We start from the raw sequence: 19879 nt of genomic DNA, 5'->3' as shown, positions 1-19879 counted from the left end.
ATTATTTTCTCCCATTCTGAAGGCTGTCTTTTCACCTTGCTTATAGTTTCCTTTGTTGTGCAAAAGCTTTTAAATTTAATTAGGTTCCATTTGTTTATTTTTGCTTTTATTTCTAATACTCTGGGAGGTGGGTCATAGAGAATCCTGCTGCAATTTATGTCGGAGAGTGTTTTGCCTATGTTTTCCTCTAGGAGTTTTATAGTTTCTGGTCTTACGTTTAGATTTTCATCCATTTTGAGTTTATTTTTGTGTATGGTGTTAGAAAGTGTTCTAGTTTCATTCTTTTACAAGTGGTTGACCAGTTTTCCCAGCACCACTTTTAAAGAGATTGTCTTTTCTCCACTGTCTGTCCTTGCCTTCTTTGTCGAAGATAAGGTGTCCGCAGGTGCGTGGATTCGTCTCTGGGCTTTCCGTTTTGTTCCATTGATCTGTTTCTGTCTTTGTGTTGTACCTTCTTTATTCGTCCGTCAGGGATGCTTAGGTTGTTTCCATGTCTTGGCTGTTGCAAATAATGCTGCCATGAACACAGGAGTACAGATATCTCTTTGACACAGTGTTTTTATTTCCTTTGGATATATTCCCAGAAATGGGATTACTGGTTTATATGGTAGTTCTAGTTTTAATTTTTTGAGAAACCTCCATACTGTTTTCTTGGGCTTAATTTGTTCTTTTCGAGACCAATGAGGAAAAGAAATTGCAAAAGGACCTCGGTAAGCCTGGGGATAGCCATGGTGGGGATTGCTTGCTGATGACATGTTTTTAATTTATTTTTTATTTTCAGTCCCAGCTGGTGACTTCTTATACACTGTAGACAAATCCTCTCCCTCCCCAACCATGCTTCCCTCTCCTGGTACATCCCTCACTCCCCTCTTACCTGACTCATTCCTTCTGTTTCAGGACCCTGCCCAAACCAGACCTTCCCACAATCTCAACTCATTCCCGGGTCAAAATCCTTGCTAGATATTTGGAGCATTAGTGCTTCTCTTGCAAAGCACCCATCACTGTGCTAATTTTAGAAGTCTATGTCTCATCTTTGCTGACAGTCTGTTTCCGCTCCTGGGCGGGAAGCCCTGTGAGAAGGGCAGGAACCCTGTGGGTCTCATTCATAGCTGTAACCCCAGTGTCATCACACATGACCAGGCACACAGAAGCTGCTCTTTTGTTGCAAGAATGAATGAATGAATAAATGAATGAGTGCATTCTCTGTGTCTCTCCCTGGCTGCTACCCATGGCTTACCTGCTCTGGCCACCTATATTCTGCTGCCCTACAAAGGGTCAAAGAACAGCTATGTCCCCCCCTCCCCCCGCGGTCCATTAGCACTTCTGAGCCTTCCTCCCACTCATGTTTTAAGTTTTCTCATTTCCACAGACTTCACTTTTAGAACTGGGCATGGGCTGGCTGCCTGCAGCTGGGGGTTCAATGCTGGACTTTTCCTGGGGGTGGGTTCACTTCCAGATTAGACTGGAAGTTCCCTGAGGACAAGAACTCTGCTTGGCACAGAGCCAGGTGAAAAAAAAGCTTTGCTCAATGCGGGAGCAGATAGACATGGATTGAAGGTAAGTGGCTCCACGCTGTGGCTGATGGCTGAGCTCTAAGTCACGGGAGGCATCCATGGTGAAGAGCCCCTGCTCTCAAGATCCCCAGATGGGGAACTTCTTTTTCCTGTGGACAGGTATTATTTTTTTCACTGTTTGTTTCTTTAGTTGGGGGATAATTGCTTTACAATGTTGTGTTGGTTTCTGCCATACATCAACACCAACAAAAATCAGCCATAGGTACACACGTGGTGGACGGGTATTATGATGGGCCTTGGACATAGCCTCATAGAGTTTATTGTCCTGGGGAATGGACAGGGAAGTGGGGACGAACAGGCACTGGAGGGACAGGAGGGGAGTGGCCCTCGGAGGCAGTGAGGTACAAAGGAATGGGCTGCTTGAATTTAAGCAGTGGTTGGATGTCTGGTGGGCAGGGAGGACCCAAGGCATCATAGCACCCTGGCAGGGTTTGGGTGGGCCTTCCCCACTCTAAGCATCTCATCACCCAGCAAGGCTCCCCTCTCTAGAGTGCCTGCTTGGGGGTTTCCAGCACCAGCCCCTGAAAGCATCCCAGCCCTCCTCTGAACCAGGCCTGCCTTGGCCTGGGCTGCATGGTCACCTCCGTCACTGGATCACCGTGAGCCCTTGGGTGAGCCATGCCTCTCCTCACCACTCTCTCTCTTCTGACTTCCAGATTAGACCTGTGCTTCCAGGTGGACAGGCTGAGTCCCAGATAGGGCCAGGGTTTGGTGAGCTCCTTGGGGGGGGATTCTCTAGCATCTTCCCTCCTTGCCTTAGAAAGGTCCCAGATAACATCACTGGGTGAGGTACAGGGCGAGGAAATAGCTCCCAGGGGATCCCCTTTCCCAGTCTCGGTGTCTCTGTCCTTAAGTTGGGATGACCATGCGTGGGGGGCTGCAGGCTGTAGAGGGAGGGGCAGAAAGGTGGATGGGTGAGCGGTCATCCCTTTGGCTAAGATACTGTCACCATGCTGACTTTTCTTTGGCAACATCCAGCAACTTCTGATTTTCCCCAGAATGTTTTCCATGGAGACCAAGAACTTGGCTGATTTCTGGGACAGTCCTGCATGCCTTTTACATATGGAGAAGCCAGGTCTGCAGAGAACAGGAGACTGGTCCATGGGCAGGTGATCTGAAGCTTCTAGGTTCCCAGCACCAGGCAGCCTGGCTCCTCAATAGAGCTGCTGGAGCCCTGGCCTGGGTGTGGCCCCACAGCAGGCCAGGCGAGGCTGCCCGGTGCCCAGCGATGGGAGCACAGCGGCCTTTTGTGCTCTGTGGGCAGCACCGCCTGGCTGGCCCCACCCAGCTCTCTGGAGAGCCTTTACCTACCCGCCTACCTCCTGCCAACAGCTCTGCCAGCTCCTCCTCATTCTGCACTCAGAGTTGCTCCCTGACCAGCGCTGGGGCCCCTGCACGACAGTCCTGCTGCCAGACTCCCGGGTCCCCTCCTCCGGGCTGATCATTAACCTGGAGGCCATATAAGGAACCAACAGCCCGGGCAGAAGGGACGCGTTGCAGCTGCCACTATGGACAGTAGCACCTGGAGCCCCCCGGCCACGGCCACCGCCGAGCCCCTCCCGCCCTACGAGCGCATCCGCAATGCAGCCGACATCTCTGTCATCGTCATCTACTTCGTGGTGGTGATGGCTGTCGGGCTGTGGGTAGGTGGGGGGTCCTGAAACACAGGGTTTGAGGGTGCAAGGGCCAAGGGGAGGGAGGGGGAAGGGGGCCCATGGAGAAGCCACTGTCTTGGTAAAGCCCAAGGAGGGGAGTGTGGGCTGAAGGGTGTGTGGAGCCGGGTGGAAGTGATTTGGAAACGTCTGAGAGGAGTTCAGGGGGCACCATGTGAGGTGAGGGGGCAAGCAAGGGTAAGCAGAAGTGAGGGGATGCTGGTCAGTGTCCAGGGAGGCTCCTGCATCCCAGGCCAGTGGGCAGAGAAGGAGAGTGAGAGATTGGAGAGGCTGGGGGCTTGAGAGGCAGCAGAGGACCAGCTTGAAGCTGCAGGGAGGGTCCCAGGGCTGAGCAGTGAGCCCCAGGGAGGTGACTACCTCCTGCCTTTAGTCAGATGGAAGAGAAACAGGTGGGTCAGGGAGGACACAGCACCTGCCAGCTGCAGATGCTCTGGGGCGGCCCCTCCTGGGAGAGGCCCTGTGCCCCGTGCAGGGGCTGGAGTGAGAGGGAGCTGGGAAAGCCGGGCCCAGGGAGAGGAGGAAGAGGAGGAAGGCCAGAGTGTGGCCTGGGCTGGGCTGGGGAGAGGGAAATGACTGGGCTCCCTCTTGGGACTCTGGGGACATACCAAACCAGAGAAACTTGTTCTTAGCAGTCCTGAACTTGGAAATTTCACTTGGGACAGACTCTGGCACACCCAGCAACTGAAAGACAGGTGTTTTAAGTGCGAACATCTTCCAGTCGCTCTCAAAGACCTTCAAGGTGGGGGTGGACAGGCCAGGAAGCTGAGGGGCTAGCAGCTGATTGAAGTCTTTTAACTTAGAGGAGAGGAGAGTGGACATTAACCCCTTCATGGTCATAGAGTTTTTTTTTTTAATAGAAAAAGGGAAGTATTGATTTTTAAAAAGAAAAGTGTAATTTAAAAAGAAACCAGATGTGAGTGAAGGCCTTAAGGGTCACAAGGGGTCTATGTGACTGATTCTTGCTCAGTAGCCTCAGCTCACTAGACTCTGTGGAAAGTCCGGCCAGGGGCCAAGGTTCTCAGGTTTAGCACTGGCTTCTACACCTTCCAGTGTTCTTTCAATGTTGGTAACTCTGCCCAGTCTCAGTTTATTCAGCTGTGTAATGGGTACAATCTTACCTGTTCTTATGACTCCTCATAAATGGCTGTGAGGGTCTGGGAGATGCATCTGAAAGCTCATTATGGACTCTAGGAATCTTTTAAAAATGTAATTGGGTTGACTGAGAAGTTCATTTGTGTTTGTCCAAAATCTTACAGAAAAACCCAAACAAACTTTTTGGCTAACCCAATACTATCATTTGCTCTCCAGGCTATGAGTCGGACCCTGAATGATTTTTGTTCTTTTAAGTAAAATGGGCAAAAGTGGTCAGATGGGTAGGACATCTCACAAAAAGCCACGAGGAGGGCGGGAATGCTAATCCACATTTTCCAGAATAAGAAATCGAAGCTCTGTGTGATTGTGATTTGCCTACGGTTGTGGTCTACGGAACTCGGGTCACGGACTCTCAGTCTTCCATGGCACCGTCTGCTCTGTCACCCTGCATGCCTTCATCCCTCACCCCAGCTTGTATTAACAAGTGCTGCACGTGAGATGGGAATCCATCGTTTGCTAGCTGCACCTCCTGTTTCCCTGACAATTGGCGACAAGCTCAAGTCCCCTAACCAATCTCATTTTAGCCCTGCCAGTGCCGATGGTAATGGTGTTTACACTTCTCAAATATCTGTGAATTCGTATTCCTTGTCTTGTTAAATGCTGCCTAATGAGCCTGTTAGTGTTTGTCTACAGTTAATCTTTCCCTATGCGTCAGTGCCTCCGACCCCCTGATCATTTAACACGCTGGCTTGCTTCTAATTTAAGTTTCTTTTTTCCAATGGAGTGTCAAGAGTGGTTTGGCTCAGGGACGGATATCCTGACTCCTGTGTGATCTCCAGGCTGCAGAAACAGCGATCCAGGCCCACTGTGCTTCCCCAACTTAGAAAAGGCACCCAGGCCAACATCCCTTTGTCCATCCCTGTCGCTTCCAATATTTTTCTTTTTTTAATCCTTTTAATCATTGGAAAATGCTGCCTCATTTCTTATTTCTTTAGGGTATAGTTCCATGTGTCTTTCACCACCTCATATGGGGAATTTTGTATCCTTTTCGGCTGACTATTCCTTCAGGAAGACTTAAGATATCCTGAAACCCTTTGTGCTGGTGTTGCTAAACTACAGCCCATGGACCAAATCTGGCCCACAGCCTATTTTTGCATGGCTTACAAATTAAGATTTTTAAAAAAAAATGTTTTTCAGAGGTTGTAAAAAACAAACCAAACAAAAAGAATATGTAGTGGAGATCATATATATCCCATAAGGCCTAAACTATTTACTACCTGGGCCTTTTTCTTAGAGTGTCCAAGGCAGCTCAGTGGTAAAGAATCTGCCTGCTGATGCAGGAGATGCAGGAGATGAGGGTTTGATCCCTGGGTTGGACAATCCCATGGACAGAGGAGCTTGGTGGGCTACAGTCCATGGGGTTGCAAAGAGTTGGACACACCTGAGGACTAACTCACGTCACATGTCCTTTTTCTTAGTGGAAAAAAATGTACTTTATGTAGCATTTGCATTAATAGCATCATTGGATGCCTGAGTCGTAATGGGGGAGCCCAGTCTTTCTATTTAACAGACAAGGATCAGAGAGAGTGACTAGAAGTCACTCAGAGGAATCAGCCCCAGGGCTGGGACCAGAGTCCAGAACTTTCTATGCCAAAGGCAATGCTCTTTCCAATATCTCACCCTTCCCCCTCCCTAAGACTCTGTTCTTTCTGGGAATACCCTCTCCATGGTCCTTACCACAACTTGCACTGCTGTTACAGCGTCCCTCACATATTCTCATAAAGTGAGGGCCTAACTTGATCATATTCAACCCTCTTCATCCTATTCTCAAATCTCTTGTTTAAACCACTTGACAAAATCACCTTGACAAATTGTCAGCATGTGTGTGTGCTCAGTTGCATCCGACTCCTTGCAACCCTGTGGACTCTCGCCCACCAGGCTTCTCTATCCGTGGGATTTTCCAGGCAAGAATACTGGAGTGGGTTGCCATTTCCTACTCCAGGGGATCTTCCCAACCCAGGGATCAAACCTGCATCTCCTGCATTGGCAGACGAATTCTTTACCACTGAGCCACCCGAGAAGCCTCCAAATTGTCAGCGCTTGATTCCAAAACTTCCAGCAGAAACTTCCCCCAGGGGCGCTATTTCCATCCCTGGATGACTCTGGTGGCAAGGAAATTCTTCCTGGTACCCAGCTAAGACCTGATGTCCTAGAGTGTGAAATTGTTTCAGAAAGTAAAGCAGGTTGAAGAAAGTGCGAGTAAATGGGGAGACGGGGAGTGTCCTCTTGGCTGGCAAGGGTATTCTGTTCTGGTAATTCTATTAAGTTTTTGACACTTCCTCCCTAGGCCATGTTTTCCACTAACCGTGGGACTGTTGGAGGCTTCTTCCTGGCAGGTCGAAGTATGGTGTGGTGGCCGGTAAGTTTTCTCTGAAATACATATTTCCCTGAACTATGATATTCCCCACTTTCTTGTTGGCTCTGGGTGGTGGTGATTCTTTCTTCTTGCCTTTGATCCTGAAAAATGGATCACCTTCTCACCAGGTCACCAATTCGCCTTAATCTGCAGCGGTAAGGGAACAAGCTTTAAAGAAATAATGCTTGACATTTTTTTCAAGGGATAAATAGAGGAAAGACTTCACAAGGAGGACAGTGTGGAAGAGCAATAAGAGCAGCTAGCCCAGGGTGACCTTGGGCACGTCTGAGCTTCCATGTCAGTTTCTATAAGATGGTGTGATGATATTTACCTTCTAGGGGGATTATGAGAAGTGGAGACCCTCTTATAGGGTAAAAACTCAGTAAATAGTAGTTCTTTTTGCTTCAAGTTCTACAGAGGAGAGAACTTCTCTGTCTACATCAGGAGCCTAACACAGGGCCTGATACCCAGGAGGCTCTCAATAAATACTTGAAGAGTAGCTGGAGGAGGGGCCCCTACTGTCCCCAGTCACAGTTCTCCTCATCTCTTGGTGGATTTTGTATTTTGTATGTATGTGTGGTGTTTTCCCTGACATGTGCACACGGGCAGAAGAATCCCAATCATAGGACATATGCATAGGTGGAAGAGAAAGTGGGAGGGCCCTTCCATCCTGTCACCTCAGGGCTCTGCTGGGTTATCAGGTCAGCCCAATGACCGGTTCTATCCAGAGTTCTCATCGAAACTACTGTTGACCAGATTGACCAAATCGTGCAATTCCTTGGGCCTAAGATAGAAGCAGGACTGGCTGGTGAAAGGGGGGGGTTGATGAAGCGTACATACAATGAGAAGAGAGTGACAGCTATGGAGGACGAGAAGTGAGAAAGCAGACTGTCACTGTCATAACACACGGCACAGAGGGAAGGTAGGAGGAAAACGTGACGCTTCCTGCAGCTGCCCTCTGATCAGTTATTTGGAAATGGGAGTTAATAATTAGCATCTTGGGACTTGCCTGGCGGTCTAGTGGTCAAGACTCCACGCTTCTACAACAGAGGGTACAGGTTCGATCTCTGGTTGGGGAGTTAAGAGCCATATACTACACTGCACCAGCAAAATGCAAAACAAGCAAGTAAGTAAATTAGTATCTTCACAGTTGCTAGCTTTATCCCTGAAGTCATTTCTCTTTATCTTTAAGGTGGCCAAGAACACTGGGCAGCTGCTGACTTCTGTAGGGGCCCCTTGTGGTGGTCTCTCATGACACATTTTATTTTCTCATGCTTTGGCCTTTGATGCTTTTCTAAAAGCTGTGACCACCAAGTTCAAGACAAGGTTGAACTGCAGTGTCCAATATGGTAGCCACTAACCACATTGGCTTTTTAAATTGAAATTAAAATAAGATCGAAGATTTATTTCCTCAGTCACACTAGCCATGCTTCAGGTGCTTAATAGGTACATGTGGATGGTGGCCACCATACTGGATGCTGCGGATCTAGAACATTTCCATCATTTTAGAGAGTTCTGTCGGACACTGCTGCTCTACAGGCTTCAGAGCAGAGGCTGGCATGAGATGTGGACTTGAGATTTGCTGAATTAGAAAACTGAGTAGGACTTTCAAGTTTACTCTAGTTGTTTGGAAACTGGCACCCCACACCGCTGAATGCTTCAGCACCCTCAACAGTAAGCCTGCCATGTGTTCATACAGCCTCGGTTTGCATCCAGACCTCTTTTTTCTTCCTTCCCCCCACCTTAACAGGAAACTCGTATCTCTTCATGTAAACTTTCTAGGGCTGATTCATTAGGATAAGGCCTTAGCTTCCACTCCCTGGGTCTTGGAGAAGCTGATGAGAAGGCAGAGGCATGGGGCAGAACCACCCTAGGAGATAGACATTTTAGGTTAGGCGTGGGAACACATCACATCTTAACCACTGATGTCTTCCTTCTGATGACACTTGGGTTTGGATCTGGGTTGAGAGTTGGTTGATAAGAGGAATTGGCTCCGCCCCACCCTGACCAAACAGGTCAGGTTCAGAGGTTTATGTGGGTTTCCTGTGGGTGTTGTTTTCCTTATTCCTGTCTCAGTGTTGGATTATTCTGACCAATGTGACATCATTCCTCTTTTGTGGAGAATTCCCTGCTTCCTTGATGAGGCTGAAATTTTACTCTTCTTCTTTCAACAATGGTATCTAAGGTTTCATGAGATTATATGAAAGGTTTGTGAACTTCCCATGTATCCGGGTCACCTGGTGTACTTAAAAAAATACAGATTCCCGGGCCTCATTCCAGATCCACTAGATTAAAACACCTTGAAAGAAGGCTCCAAGAATCTGCATTCTTAACAAAAAGCTTCTCAAGGGCTTCCCTGGTGGTCCAGTGGTTAAGACTCTACACTTCCCAGTGCTAAAATAGGGGAATCCTTTTGATTCCTTCAAAGTCCTAAACGTAGAGAACAGCAAGAAGCCCAGAGCTCTAGGAGAAGGTTCTTTGTGGAAATTAACCATGGGCAACAAATTAAAAATCTAACCTGTCTGGATAGCTCTATTTTTTAAAAAATTATTGATTTTTGGTGGTGTTGGTCTTTGCTGCTGTGCACAGGCTTTCTCTAGTTGGGGCGAGCAGGGGCTACTCTCTGGTTGCATTTGCAGGCTTCTTGTTGCAGTTGCTTCTCTTGTTGCAGAGCATGGGCTCTAGGGCATATGGGCTCAGGAGTTGTGGTTCCTGGGCTCAAGAGCACAGGCTCAGTAGTTGTGGCACAGGGGCTTAGCTGCTCCAACGCACGTGGAATCCTCCATGATCAGGGATTGAACCCGTGTCTCCTACATTGGTAGGTAGATTTTTTACCACTGAGCCACCAGGGAAACCCCAAGGGGATTCTTGAAGGGGGATGCAGTGACCTCTAAGTCCCTCTCGATTCTGAAAATGCTCTAATTCCAAAAAATTCTAGAGTAGAATGAGCACGGGCTTTGAAGTCAGCCCATCTGACCAGCTTCATGTATTAGCTGTATGACTTTGGGCAAGTCACTGAACTTCCCTGAGCTTCAGTTTCTCCTATAGAGCAGGAGAATAATACCTACTGTGGAGGACTCTTGTCAGGATTAAATGAGAGTATGCATGTACAGCACTCAGCACTGTGCTTGGCAGGGGCTCAGTAAATGCAAATGTTAACATGTGGAAGGAAGGTTAGGAGACTCAGGACAGACCCCTCAGTTGGCACTTGTCAGCTGCCCAGTACCTGGAAACTGGCATTTATATAAAGCCATTGCTGCCACATCACTTAAATTTAACTTTCACATTGACTGTATGAGTAAATGAACACGATTTATATGTAATTTATTTATACCTACTGTAAATCATAATTCCAGCTACACATTGACCACATATTTACAGCTCTGAGACTGACTCTGTCTGACAGTCAGTGGCATGTCATCGAGCTTTGTGCCACACGGTATGTCTTACAATAGTTGGTGTTTTAGTCAAGTGTGGTTATAGGCTTCCCTGATGGCTCAGACGGTACAGAATCCACCTGCAATGTAGGAGACCCAGATTTCATCCCTGGGTCAGGAGCATCCCCTGGAGAAGGGAATGGCTACCCAACTCCAGTATTCTTGCCTGGAGAATTCCGTGGACAGAGGAGCCTGGCGGGCTATAGCCCATGGGGTCCCAAAGAGTCGGACATGACTGAGCAACAAACACTTTCACTTTTCACTTTCAAAGTGTGGTTATATTCTAAGATAGTAGTCCTTAAAAGAATGTTCACTACAACCCTTGGGCTTCCCTGGTGGCTCAGGTGGTAAAGAATCCGCCTACAAAGAGTTGGACGCGACTGAGCGACTAACACCTCTGGAAGCTGCAGAGATGCTTCAGGGACTGCTTTTGCTCTCCTTCCCAGCAACCCGGTTTTTTCATACTTTATATGAGGGGACTCTACTAAGATTTTGTTTGAGGTCAATGTTCTGCTAACTTATGAAATTTAAAAACCTCTAATTTAGAAGAAAAATAATAATGATGATTTCCATTCTAAAATTTAAAATGAATTTAAAACTATTGCAGTACACATTTGAAAGGACAATACAGCATGCAAGAAAATGCAAATCAAAGTACTTTTCAAACTTGAAAAATAGTTTAAATTGCATCAAAAATATACTTCTGTACTTCTAAATTTCCCTTTGGACTAAAATACAAAGTCGGTTTAAACCTGTCATCAGTCTGTAAGTGTATTGTCAGAATATCAGTTCTCGAGTGTACTGGCTCAAGGAGGACATCGCAGGGACCACAGGCTCTCAGAGCTGATGTCTCTCTCAGCCTCTCGTGGACCCTATGTCCCCTTCATCTGCCTTTAGCTCTGTTGCTTTGTGCTGTAGTAGGGTGAGCAACCCCCCAACCTATGTTTTGAGCTTCTTTGGTGGTTCAGATGGTAAAGGATCCACTTGCAGTTCATGAGACCTGGGTTCAATCCTTGGGCTGGGAAGATCCCCTGGAGAGGGGAATGGCAGCCCACTCCAATATTCTTGCCTGGGAAATCCCATGGATAGAGGAGCTGGCAGGCTACAGTTCATGGTGTTGCAAAAAAGTTGGACACAACTTAGTGTCTAAACAACAGCAACAAGGGTGAGCAAGCAGAGAAGCTTCAGAACAATAGTCCCAGGGGGTTTAGGAGGCGAGGACTTGCACTGACCTTGGACTGATATACCTGAAACCCCAAGGGCTTGGATAGTCATCCACAAGGAAAGCAAGTGGGAATCAGCTCATAAAGTCTGAAAGAAGACTGGACAGAGGAGAGACCAGTTTTTTGGGGGTATACCTGGGGGTTTTGGTGACTTTGAATGGTACAGTTGTGATCTGTAACAGGTGGAGGTCCAGGCACTCTGGAAAAAGATTCCATTCCTAAAAAGTTAATGAGGCTGAGAGAGAGAGAGTTTGTGCTCGGCCAGGGGATAGAAGTGAGGGACCACCTGGAGGAGGAGCAAGGACTCCAGGGCTGCGTTATAGGAGGAATTAGCTCACAAAGATAGCCAGGCAAGGGTCTTTGACTCAGAAGTGTGAGTCACTTGAGGCAAGCCAAGCCCACTGAGAAACACGAAACCTCGTGAGTAAAATGAAACCTTATGTAACTGTGGGCCAGGAGTCCCCTTTTCTATAGCACCATGGTTTGGTGTGTTGATGAACAACTGACTGGGTGATGTGTTGTAATGATTTTTTGAGGGTGTAGGAGATGTGAAACCAGGAAGGTGAGCTTTGAAGGGGAAATTCCCCATGCCTTGGCTAGTGGCAGCAGAAATTACTCAGAGAGGTAGAGCCCCATGTACACAACCCCACAGAGAACTTTTGTTTTGGAGGAGAGTTTGGTTAAACCAGCCAGAACCACTGGCAGAGCCAGCTCCATGGAGCAGCAGGCACAACAGGGCTGAGCCAACCCTTTAACAACCCTCAAGGCATTTTCAAATACTTCAGAAGTTAGTATCCAAAGGGAGTGGCGATCTCACAAGGAGCTGGAGGATTTGCCTTGTCCTAGATTTATTATCCGGAGAAGGCAATGGCACCCCACTCCAGTACTCTTGCCTGGAAAATCCCATGGACGGAGGAGCCTGGTAGGCTACAGTCCATGGGGTCGCTGAGAGTCGGACACGACTGAGCGACTTCACTTTCACTTTTCACTTTCATGCATTGGAGAGGGAAATGGCAACGCACTCCAGTGTTCTTGCCTGGAGAATCCCAGGGACGGAGGAGCCTGGTAGGCTACCGTCTATGGGGTCACACAGAGTTGGACACGACTGAAGTGACTTAGCGTAGTGTAGATTTATTATCAGGCCAATCATTAGCTTCTCTGAGTCTCAGAGAGTCTCCTCTATGTGGGAGATAGTAAGATCAAGATCTCAAAGCCTTGACAGTACTGAAATGCTGAGATTCCACACCACAGAGGAAGGAACCATCATCCTAGCCAGTCCATCACCAGTGGAGATAGGGTGGCTGTGTGTCTCTCAATAGCCATAGTTTCTTTCCTTCCTTTACTATTTGAGAATCATCAGAGAGGAGTATATCACAGTGGTTTAGGTCACAAGTTGACAAACTTTCTTTGCAGAGGCCCAGAGAGTAAATATTTCTGGAGGCTATACAATCTCTGTCACAACTACTTAACCTTGCTGTTGTAGCATGAAAGCAGCCATGGACAATAAGATGGGTGAGCATGGCTGTGTTCCAATAAAGCTTTATTTATAAAACAGGCAGAGGGCCAGATTTGGCCCACAGGCTCTAGTTTGTTGACCTCTTATTCAGGCCTGGGCTCTGAAGTCAGGCTGCTTGGGTTCAAATTCAGCCTCTGCCCCTCACTAGCTGTGTGACCCTGTTTGAGTTACTGAATACCTTGGTGACTTACATTTGTTTTCTTATAACAGAGAAACAGTACTTACTTGAGGTTGTTGTGAAGATGCACATTCAGTCTCAGAATAGAATCTGGTGTATGATAAACTCTCAGGTTTAGCTCTTGTTCTTTCTTCAGTTACTTATCTGATTGAATCCTCAGCCATCCAGCAAGAATGACGATTAACCCCATGAGTTGCCCACGTTCCCACAAGATAAGAATAGAGCTAGGGTTCTCCATGTTCTTCTGGTTGCTCAGGTCTCTTTCTCCTTATTCTTTGAGATGGAAATTTATGAGATCTATAGGCATGGTCCGGAGAAGGCAATGGCACCCCACTCCAGTACTCTTGCCTGGAAAATCCCATGGATGGAGGAGCCTGGTAGGCTGCAGTCCATGGGGTCGCTAGGAGTCGGACACGACTGAGCGACTTCACTTTCACTTTTCACTTTCACTTTTCACTTTCATGCATTGGAGAAGGAAATGGCAACCCACTCCAGTGTTCTTGCCTGGAGAATCCCAGGGACAGGGGAGCCTGGTGGGCTGCTGTCTCTGGGGTCGCACAGAGTCAGACACGACTGAAGCGGCTTAGCAGCAGCAGCATAGGCATGGTCTACAGGTTTATCTGAAAACCAAGACATTCTTTCATTTATGTTTGACCAGAGACCCTGATGGAAATTTTCTGAGAGAAGAGGACAGCTTCTCATACTTCTTAAACTCTTTTTTTTTCCTATTACAATATCATGATTTATTAAAGCACAGCATTCTGTACAACAAAAGGCCTTAACAGTTGTCTATTCTCAGCCAAACTTCTCTATAAGTTAGTTTCTCTTAATAAAAAAACATGTTATACTTTAAATTAGTAATTTAACAGATGAAGAAGTTACCATAATACCTATTTTAACATTGAACAAATCTAACCACCTATTGGACATTAATGTAAAATCCTGACATAGAATTTGATTTAAAACTTCTCAAAATAAATTCATTAAAGCAGGTTCCCTGTGAAAATATGTAAGAATGAAAGCTAGCATAATAGCAGTTGCAGTCTTTACATTTTATTAACCATAGAAGATACTTTTTAAGAGTCTAATAGAGACATTAACTGTGCAAAAGCTGGTAAGATTTACAGTCTTAAATACAAGCACCAACACAGAAAGGATATTGTGTCAGTTCAGTTCAGCTCAGTCGCTCAGTCGTGTCCGACTCTTTGTGACCCCATGAACTGCAGCACGCCAGGCCTCCCTGTCCATCACCAGCTCCCGGAGTTCACCCAAACTCTTGTCCATCAACTCGGTGATGCCATCCAGCCATCTCATCCTCTGTCGTCCCCTTCTCCTCCTGCCCCCAATCCCTACCAGCATCAGAGTCTTTTCCAATGAGTCAACTCTTCGCATGAGGTGGCCAAAGTATTGGAGTTTCAGCTTTAGCATCAGTCCTTCCAATGAACACCCAGGACTGATCTCCTTTAGAATGGACTGGTTGGATCTCCTTGCAGTCCAAGGGACTCTCAAGAGACTTCTCCAACGCCACAGTTCAAAAGCATCAATTCTTTGGCTCTCAGCTTTCTTCACAGTCCAACTCTCACATCCATACATGACCACTGGAAAATCCATAGCCTTGACTAGACGGACCTTTGTTGGCAAAGTAATGTCTCTACTTTTTAATATGCTGTCTAGGTTGCTCATATCTTTCCTTCCAAGGAGTAAGTATCTTTTAATTTCATGGCTGCAATCACCATGTACAGTGATTTTGGAGCCCCCAAAAATAAAGTCTGACACTGTTTCCACTGTTTCCCCATCTATTTCCCATGAAGTGATGGGACCAGATGCCATGATCTTCATTTTCTGAATGTTGAGCTTTAAGCTAACTTTTTCACTTTGATCAAGAGGCTTTTTAGTTCCTCTTCACTTTCTGCCATAAGGGTGGTGTCATCTGCATATCTAAAAGTCCATTAATTCTACACTTAAGAGGATCATTTCTTTATGTAAGGATAATCTCATTTATGAATTACACATGATATGTAGTTTAGAATCCATCTACATTATGCTTGTAACTACATGCTGCTGCTGCTGCTGCTGCTACTAAGTCGCCTTAGTTGTGTCCGACTCTGTGCAACCCCATGGACTGCAGCCTACCAGGCTCCTCTGTCCATGGGATTGTCCATGCAAGAGTACTGGAGTGGGTTGCTATTGCCTTCTCCTCTTCTTAAACTCTTTTGAGTGAAATGTATCTGATTTTGTTGCTAAGTCTAAAACCTAGGGATCAAATCAAAGGTCAGCCACTTAGGAGTGGCCGCTGGGAAGAGACTGGTAGGCCTGAGACCTAGGTGGGAACTCAGGAGTGAGGAAAAGCAGGAGTGAAGTGAATGGACACAGGAGAAGCAGAGAGCTCGCGTGGGGAGCAAGGTCGGGAAAATGTGAGATGGGAGACAGACAGGCACTTGACCTTCATAAGCCTGGGTGGAGGTGACTGCCGAGTCTCCAGGCAGCCCTCTCTTCCTGCTGATTGCATAAAGCTGTGTGTGCTTTCATTTATCTCAGAGCTGAGCCTGTATTTTTCTTAATCATTAAAAAAAAAAATCTGTTCCAACACCTAGTCCAGGGCCTTGTGTCCAGTATGTACTGAATTGAAAGAATGAGAGGGGGAAGAGAGCTGTGTCCCCAGGCCCTCAGGCTGGATCCCTTTGCTGACGTCACCTGAGCCCTCAGCCTACATTCTCCTCTGGCGCAGTGATTGCTCATGTAGGCAGTGTTAAGAATTCAGGAGGTCCAAGTGAAAACCTGCCTCCAGCAGTGCTCCACATTTCTGTTCCTATGTACACCTCATTTTTTTCCTTTAGGATATTTTTTTTTAGGCTCAGTTTTAGTGGTAAAACTGGAAAACCGAGCCTGGCCCTAATCAGAGTGCCCGATTTTAGCCCATACAGGACCCTGTGGTAAAATCTGGTGTGACCATGCTTCCTTGTTATTTCAGACATGTAGTTTCTCTCAGTTTGAGTCAAGATTTTGCAGAACTTGTCAGTTCCTGCATATCTGTGTTGCCTTCCTGGTAAGAGTTTTTTGCCTGCCCTGTCAGTGTCTGCTTAGCTCTTGAAGAACCTGTTCTCTCTCTTCCTCCTCCTCCTCTTTCTTCTCTTCCTTCTCCTCCTCTTCCTCCCCTCTGCTCACCTCCTCCTCCTCCTCTTCCTCCCCTCTGCTCGCCTCCTCCTCCTCCTTTCTCTCGCTCTCCCCCTCATCCTTCTCTCTCCCTCTCTCTTTTCTGGACCCATTTCCCTCCCATTCTTCAAGGCTTGTTAGTCTCCTCAGAGGAGTTTCTCTGATTCCCATGCAGGTGGTCACACCCCCAACGTATTCTTTGTGTTCCAAGGCCTCGGCTGCCTGGAGGGTAGCCAAGTTCCTGTCCTCTAGTTTGTACCTAAGCTCTTGGCTTCTCCTCTGCCTCTGGCTGCCTTCCCAGCATTCTTTAACACCTTAGTACTTCCGCCGACAGAGAAAGGGAAAAGTAACCTATGATCGATGTCGCTTGTTGGTGGAAGTCAGAAGAGTGCTGAAGCTATCAGCCAACATGGAGTCTTTGGATCAGTCAAGTTAGGAATGTATCTGGGCTTTCCCTGTCTGCCAGTGACATGGCTCATTTTGAGGCTGTTTCTTTTTGGGTAAGCTTTATGTTAGGGGGGTGATTTGGAGTTGGGATTAAGAACCAGGCTGCCTTGGTTTGAACCCCAGCTCCATCCATTCCTATCTCTGTGGCCTAGGGTGAGTTACTTACCCTCTCCTGCTTCAGTTTTCTCAACTTCAAAATAGAGATCATAGCGCCTACATCACAGAGTTGTTTTGAGGACTGAGTTAGTTAATACATGTAAATCTCTTAGAATAGTATACTGTTAGTGTGACCCAGGTTGGCCATTCTTATCATCATCATCATTATCCCTTATCATCCCCCTTATCCTTGTGTCTCATCTCCAAATCCTCCTTGTTAAAGTATGAATTCAACCAATTACTTATATTTGCATTGCTGTGATTTCATCCTACATTTGCATGTTGATTAGCTTCTATGTGTCACATCTGTGTTAGGTCCTGGTATATATTTATGTGTGCGTGTGACACAACTTCTTACAAAATGTATCTAAAATTACAAATAGTGGTGAGTGGTAATAAGGCAGTGTTTTGAGTCTTAACCTACACAAGAGGATCAGGGAAGGCCGTTTTTACATTGAGCTCTGACGGATGAGAAGGAGACAGCCATGTGAAGATTGGGGAAAGAGCAATCCAAGCAGAAGGAACAGAATGGTCAAAGGCCTGAGGTGGGGAGGAACTTGGGGTACTTGGGAACTGAAGGGGGACCAGCGTAGGGGAGAGATCATGCATCCTGATCAGGCCCTTCAGGTGAGGGGCCCTGGGTTGTCCATGATCCCAAGGATGAGTTTGTCTGAGTTTGGGAGAGGACTTATTGACCTCTTATAGGTCCAGCCTCCTTGACCTGTAAGTGCCAGCAGAAGACCTCACCCACCTACAGCCTCTGGGAAGATGACAGCTTTGGCAGTGGTTTCCTGATTTCACACTTGTTTGGTTCCTGGGACAAAGAGAGAGTTCATGAAGATAAGAAATGAAAGGCCACCTTTGTCTATGGGGAATGTGAGTTGACGTAGAGTAAACAGAGATTATGATGACTCTTGAGAAGGCCTGTGTCTAAATATTTACCAGAGCCCTAAGAAATGAAATAGCCTGAATGTAGGAACCCCACCTTCTCTTCTGTCCCCAACCAGGAAATGTCATCCCTAAGAGATGGTGAGGGTCAAAGATTAAACCTTCTCAAACCTCCCCTGTTGAAAGACTCTTTACTAGGGAATCGAGATGTTAATTTAGATTAGATCAGTTCCCCAAAGGATGAGGGAGGAATTGGAAACACAAGTGTGATGCAGATGCACACAAGGTTGGACCCCTCCTTGAGGTCTTGTTTTTACCAACACTAAGCTTACAGGTCACCCTATTGACATCTCAGAGCAGTTCATAGTCTCTAGTGAGCCCCACTGTTTTTATGGGCTCTTTGTGGGCCTGGCAGGACAGGTTTATTGTCTCTTCCTCAGAAGAGAGCCATCCTTGGCATGTCCCCATTAAGAATCCTGATGTCATGCAGCCAGTGAGAATCAACGCAACACGGGGGCATTTGGTCACTTGGTTCCTGCTGTTTCCCCAAGAGGAGGCTCCAAGGGTTTGCTGTCACTCACCCACCCACATGCTCACTCAGCAGGCTTTTACAGAGTGCTTGCCACGTGCAAGGAAGGTCCTGTGCTAAGAATGCTCTTCAAGAAATAGAGGATGTTTGGGGAACAGCACTTATACAGAAGCAGTTACCAAAATGGGGCCTAATAGGCATCGGGAAAGTGCAACAGGCAACACGCGGGGCAATGTCAGGGGAGGAAGAGCCTGGCTCTGGATGGTGTCAGCAGAGAGATAGGACTGGGATTCTCTTTGAACACGGGGGTTGTGTTTTTGCAGGTAAAACTTGATGGAGAGGGAATTCCAAACAGAAGGAAATGGTGCAAACAGAAGCAGGAGGCAGGAAAGCCTCCCGAGTATGTCTAGGAGGCTGGGTCTGTGTGATTTAACTGGAGTGCAGAGGACTTGGAAGGCATTAGAGGTGGAGGTGGGTGGGGCAGGGGGGAGGTACTGGGACTGGAGAAGAAGGACGGGGCTAGTTTACAAAGGCCACTGAGAGCCTGGAAGTCCTCTTCCCAGTTTCTTGCCATGGCAGGAAAGAAGAGCCCTCCAGTTGGCACTATTGATTGACTCTGGTGGTTGAGATCACCCTCTGGGAACTCTTATGACTCCATCTCTTGAGGTGACAAAGTGTTTGTGGAAGAATTTCCCAAAGAGCCTTTGAGTGGCTTGTGTAGATTTCCATTGAAATGTCTCAATAACTTTCCCATGGTGTGAGGGTCCTCTGGAAGTCTTTATTCAACTGAGCCTGCCGGTTCTAGGGTTTCACCAGTGAGATTGGCCAAAGCTTGTTCCAGTTCACGTGCTGTTATCTTGGCCTACGGGGAAGTGACAGTGTCTCCCACTTTGTAGCCTGAGTGCCATGGTAATAGGCCATTAAAACTCTGAAAGTGTTAAAATAAAAATACTACTAAAAAAACCCCAAAACAACTCTAGAGGTAAGTAGGAGATTCTTTCACCCCCAATTTTTTGTCCTCCGCATCTCAGCATCCCAAGTTTGTAGTTAGTCATTGCACTTCCACTCCCCAAAAAAGAGGTCAAAACAAGTTTAAGAAGGAATAGCGACTTTCAGTACGGTCTAGGGCAGGCTTCTCTAGCTTTACTGTGTATAAGAACCACACTTACTCCTCTGATTCCCAGTGGGTCTGGGGTGCGGACTGAACTTTTGTAGTTCTCCTGAGCACCTGGGTGAAGCCAATGCTCCAGGCCCAAAGGGCACTCTGTGAGTAGCATTGGTTCAGGGAGCCCTAGGGCTGAACACTGAAGGAATGATCGTTAGATGGATTGATGTTTTCCTTTGGTTTGAGAGATAGATGTAGTTCCTGCTAGCTTCCAACTCCTGACATTAATGCAGTAAGTAAGTGAGCCTAGGTACTCAACTAACACACTCAACTGTATAGTACTGTATTTTAATAGGTTTATAATACTTTTCACAGAAATAATATATACATAAAAAACGAATGCAAAAAATAAAGAAAACACTTCTAATCTTACAGTACAGAACCTTGAAAGGGCTTCCCAGGTGGCTCAGTGGTAAAAAATCTGCATGCCAA

General features: G+C 46.8%; 1 protein-coding gene across 1 annotated transcript in view; it reads left to right on the top strand.

Annotated features, from left to right (window-relative positions):
• Window positions 1-2923: 2923 nt before the first annotated feature.
• The window catches only part of SLC5A1 (solute carrier family 5 member 1), a 50064-nt gene continuing 33108 nt past the window's right edge, over window positions 2924-19879 (top strand). The window contains exons 1-2 of the mRNA XM_005908504.2: window positions 2924-3217; window positions 6687-6758. Of these exons, the coding sequence (XP_005908566.1) occupies window positions 3083-3217; window positions 6687-6758 (207 nt within the window). The 5' untranslated portion in view covers window positions 2924-3082. The remainder of the gene's footprint in view (window positions 3218-6686; window positions 6759-19879) is intronic.

Source organism: Bos mutus, chromosome 17 (genome assembly GCF_027580195.1).
Source record: "Bos mutus isolate GX-2022 chromosome 17, NWIPB_WYAK_1.1, whole genome shotgun sequence".
NCBI lineage: Eukaryota > Metazoa > Chordata > Mammalia > Artiodactyla > Bovidae > Bos > Bos mutus.
This window is presented reverse-complemented; position numbering and strand designations above follow the sequence as displayed.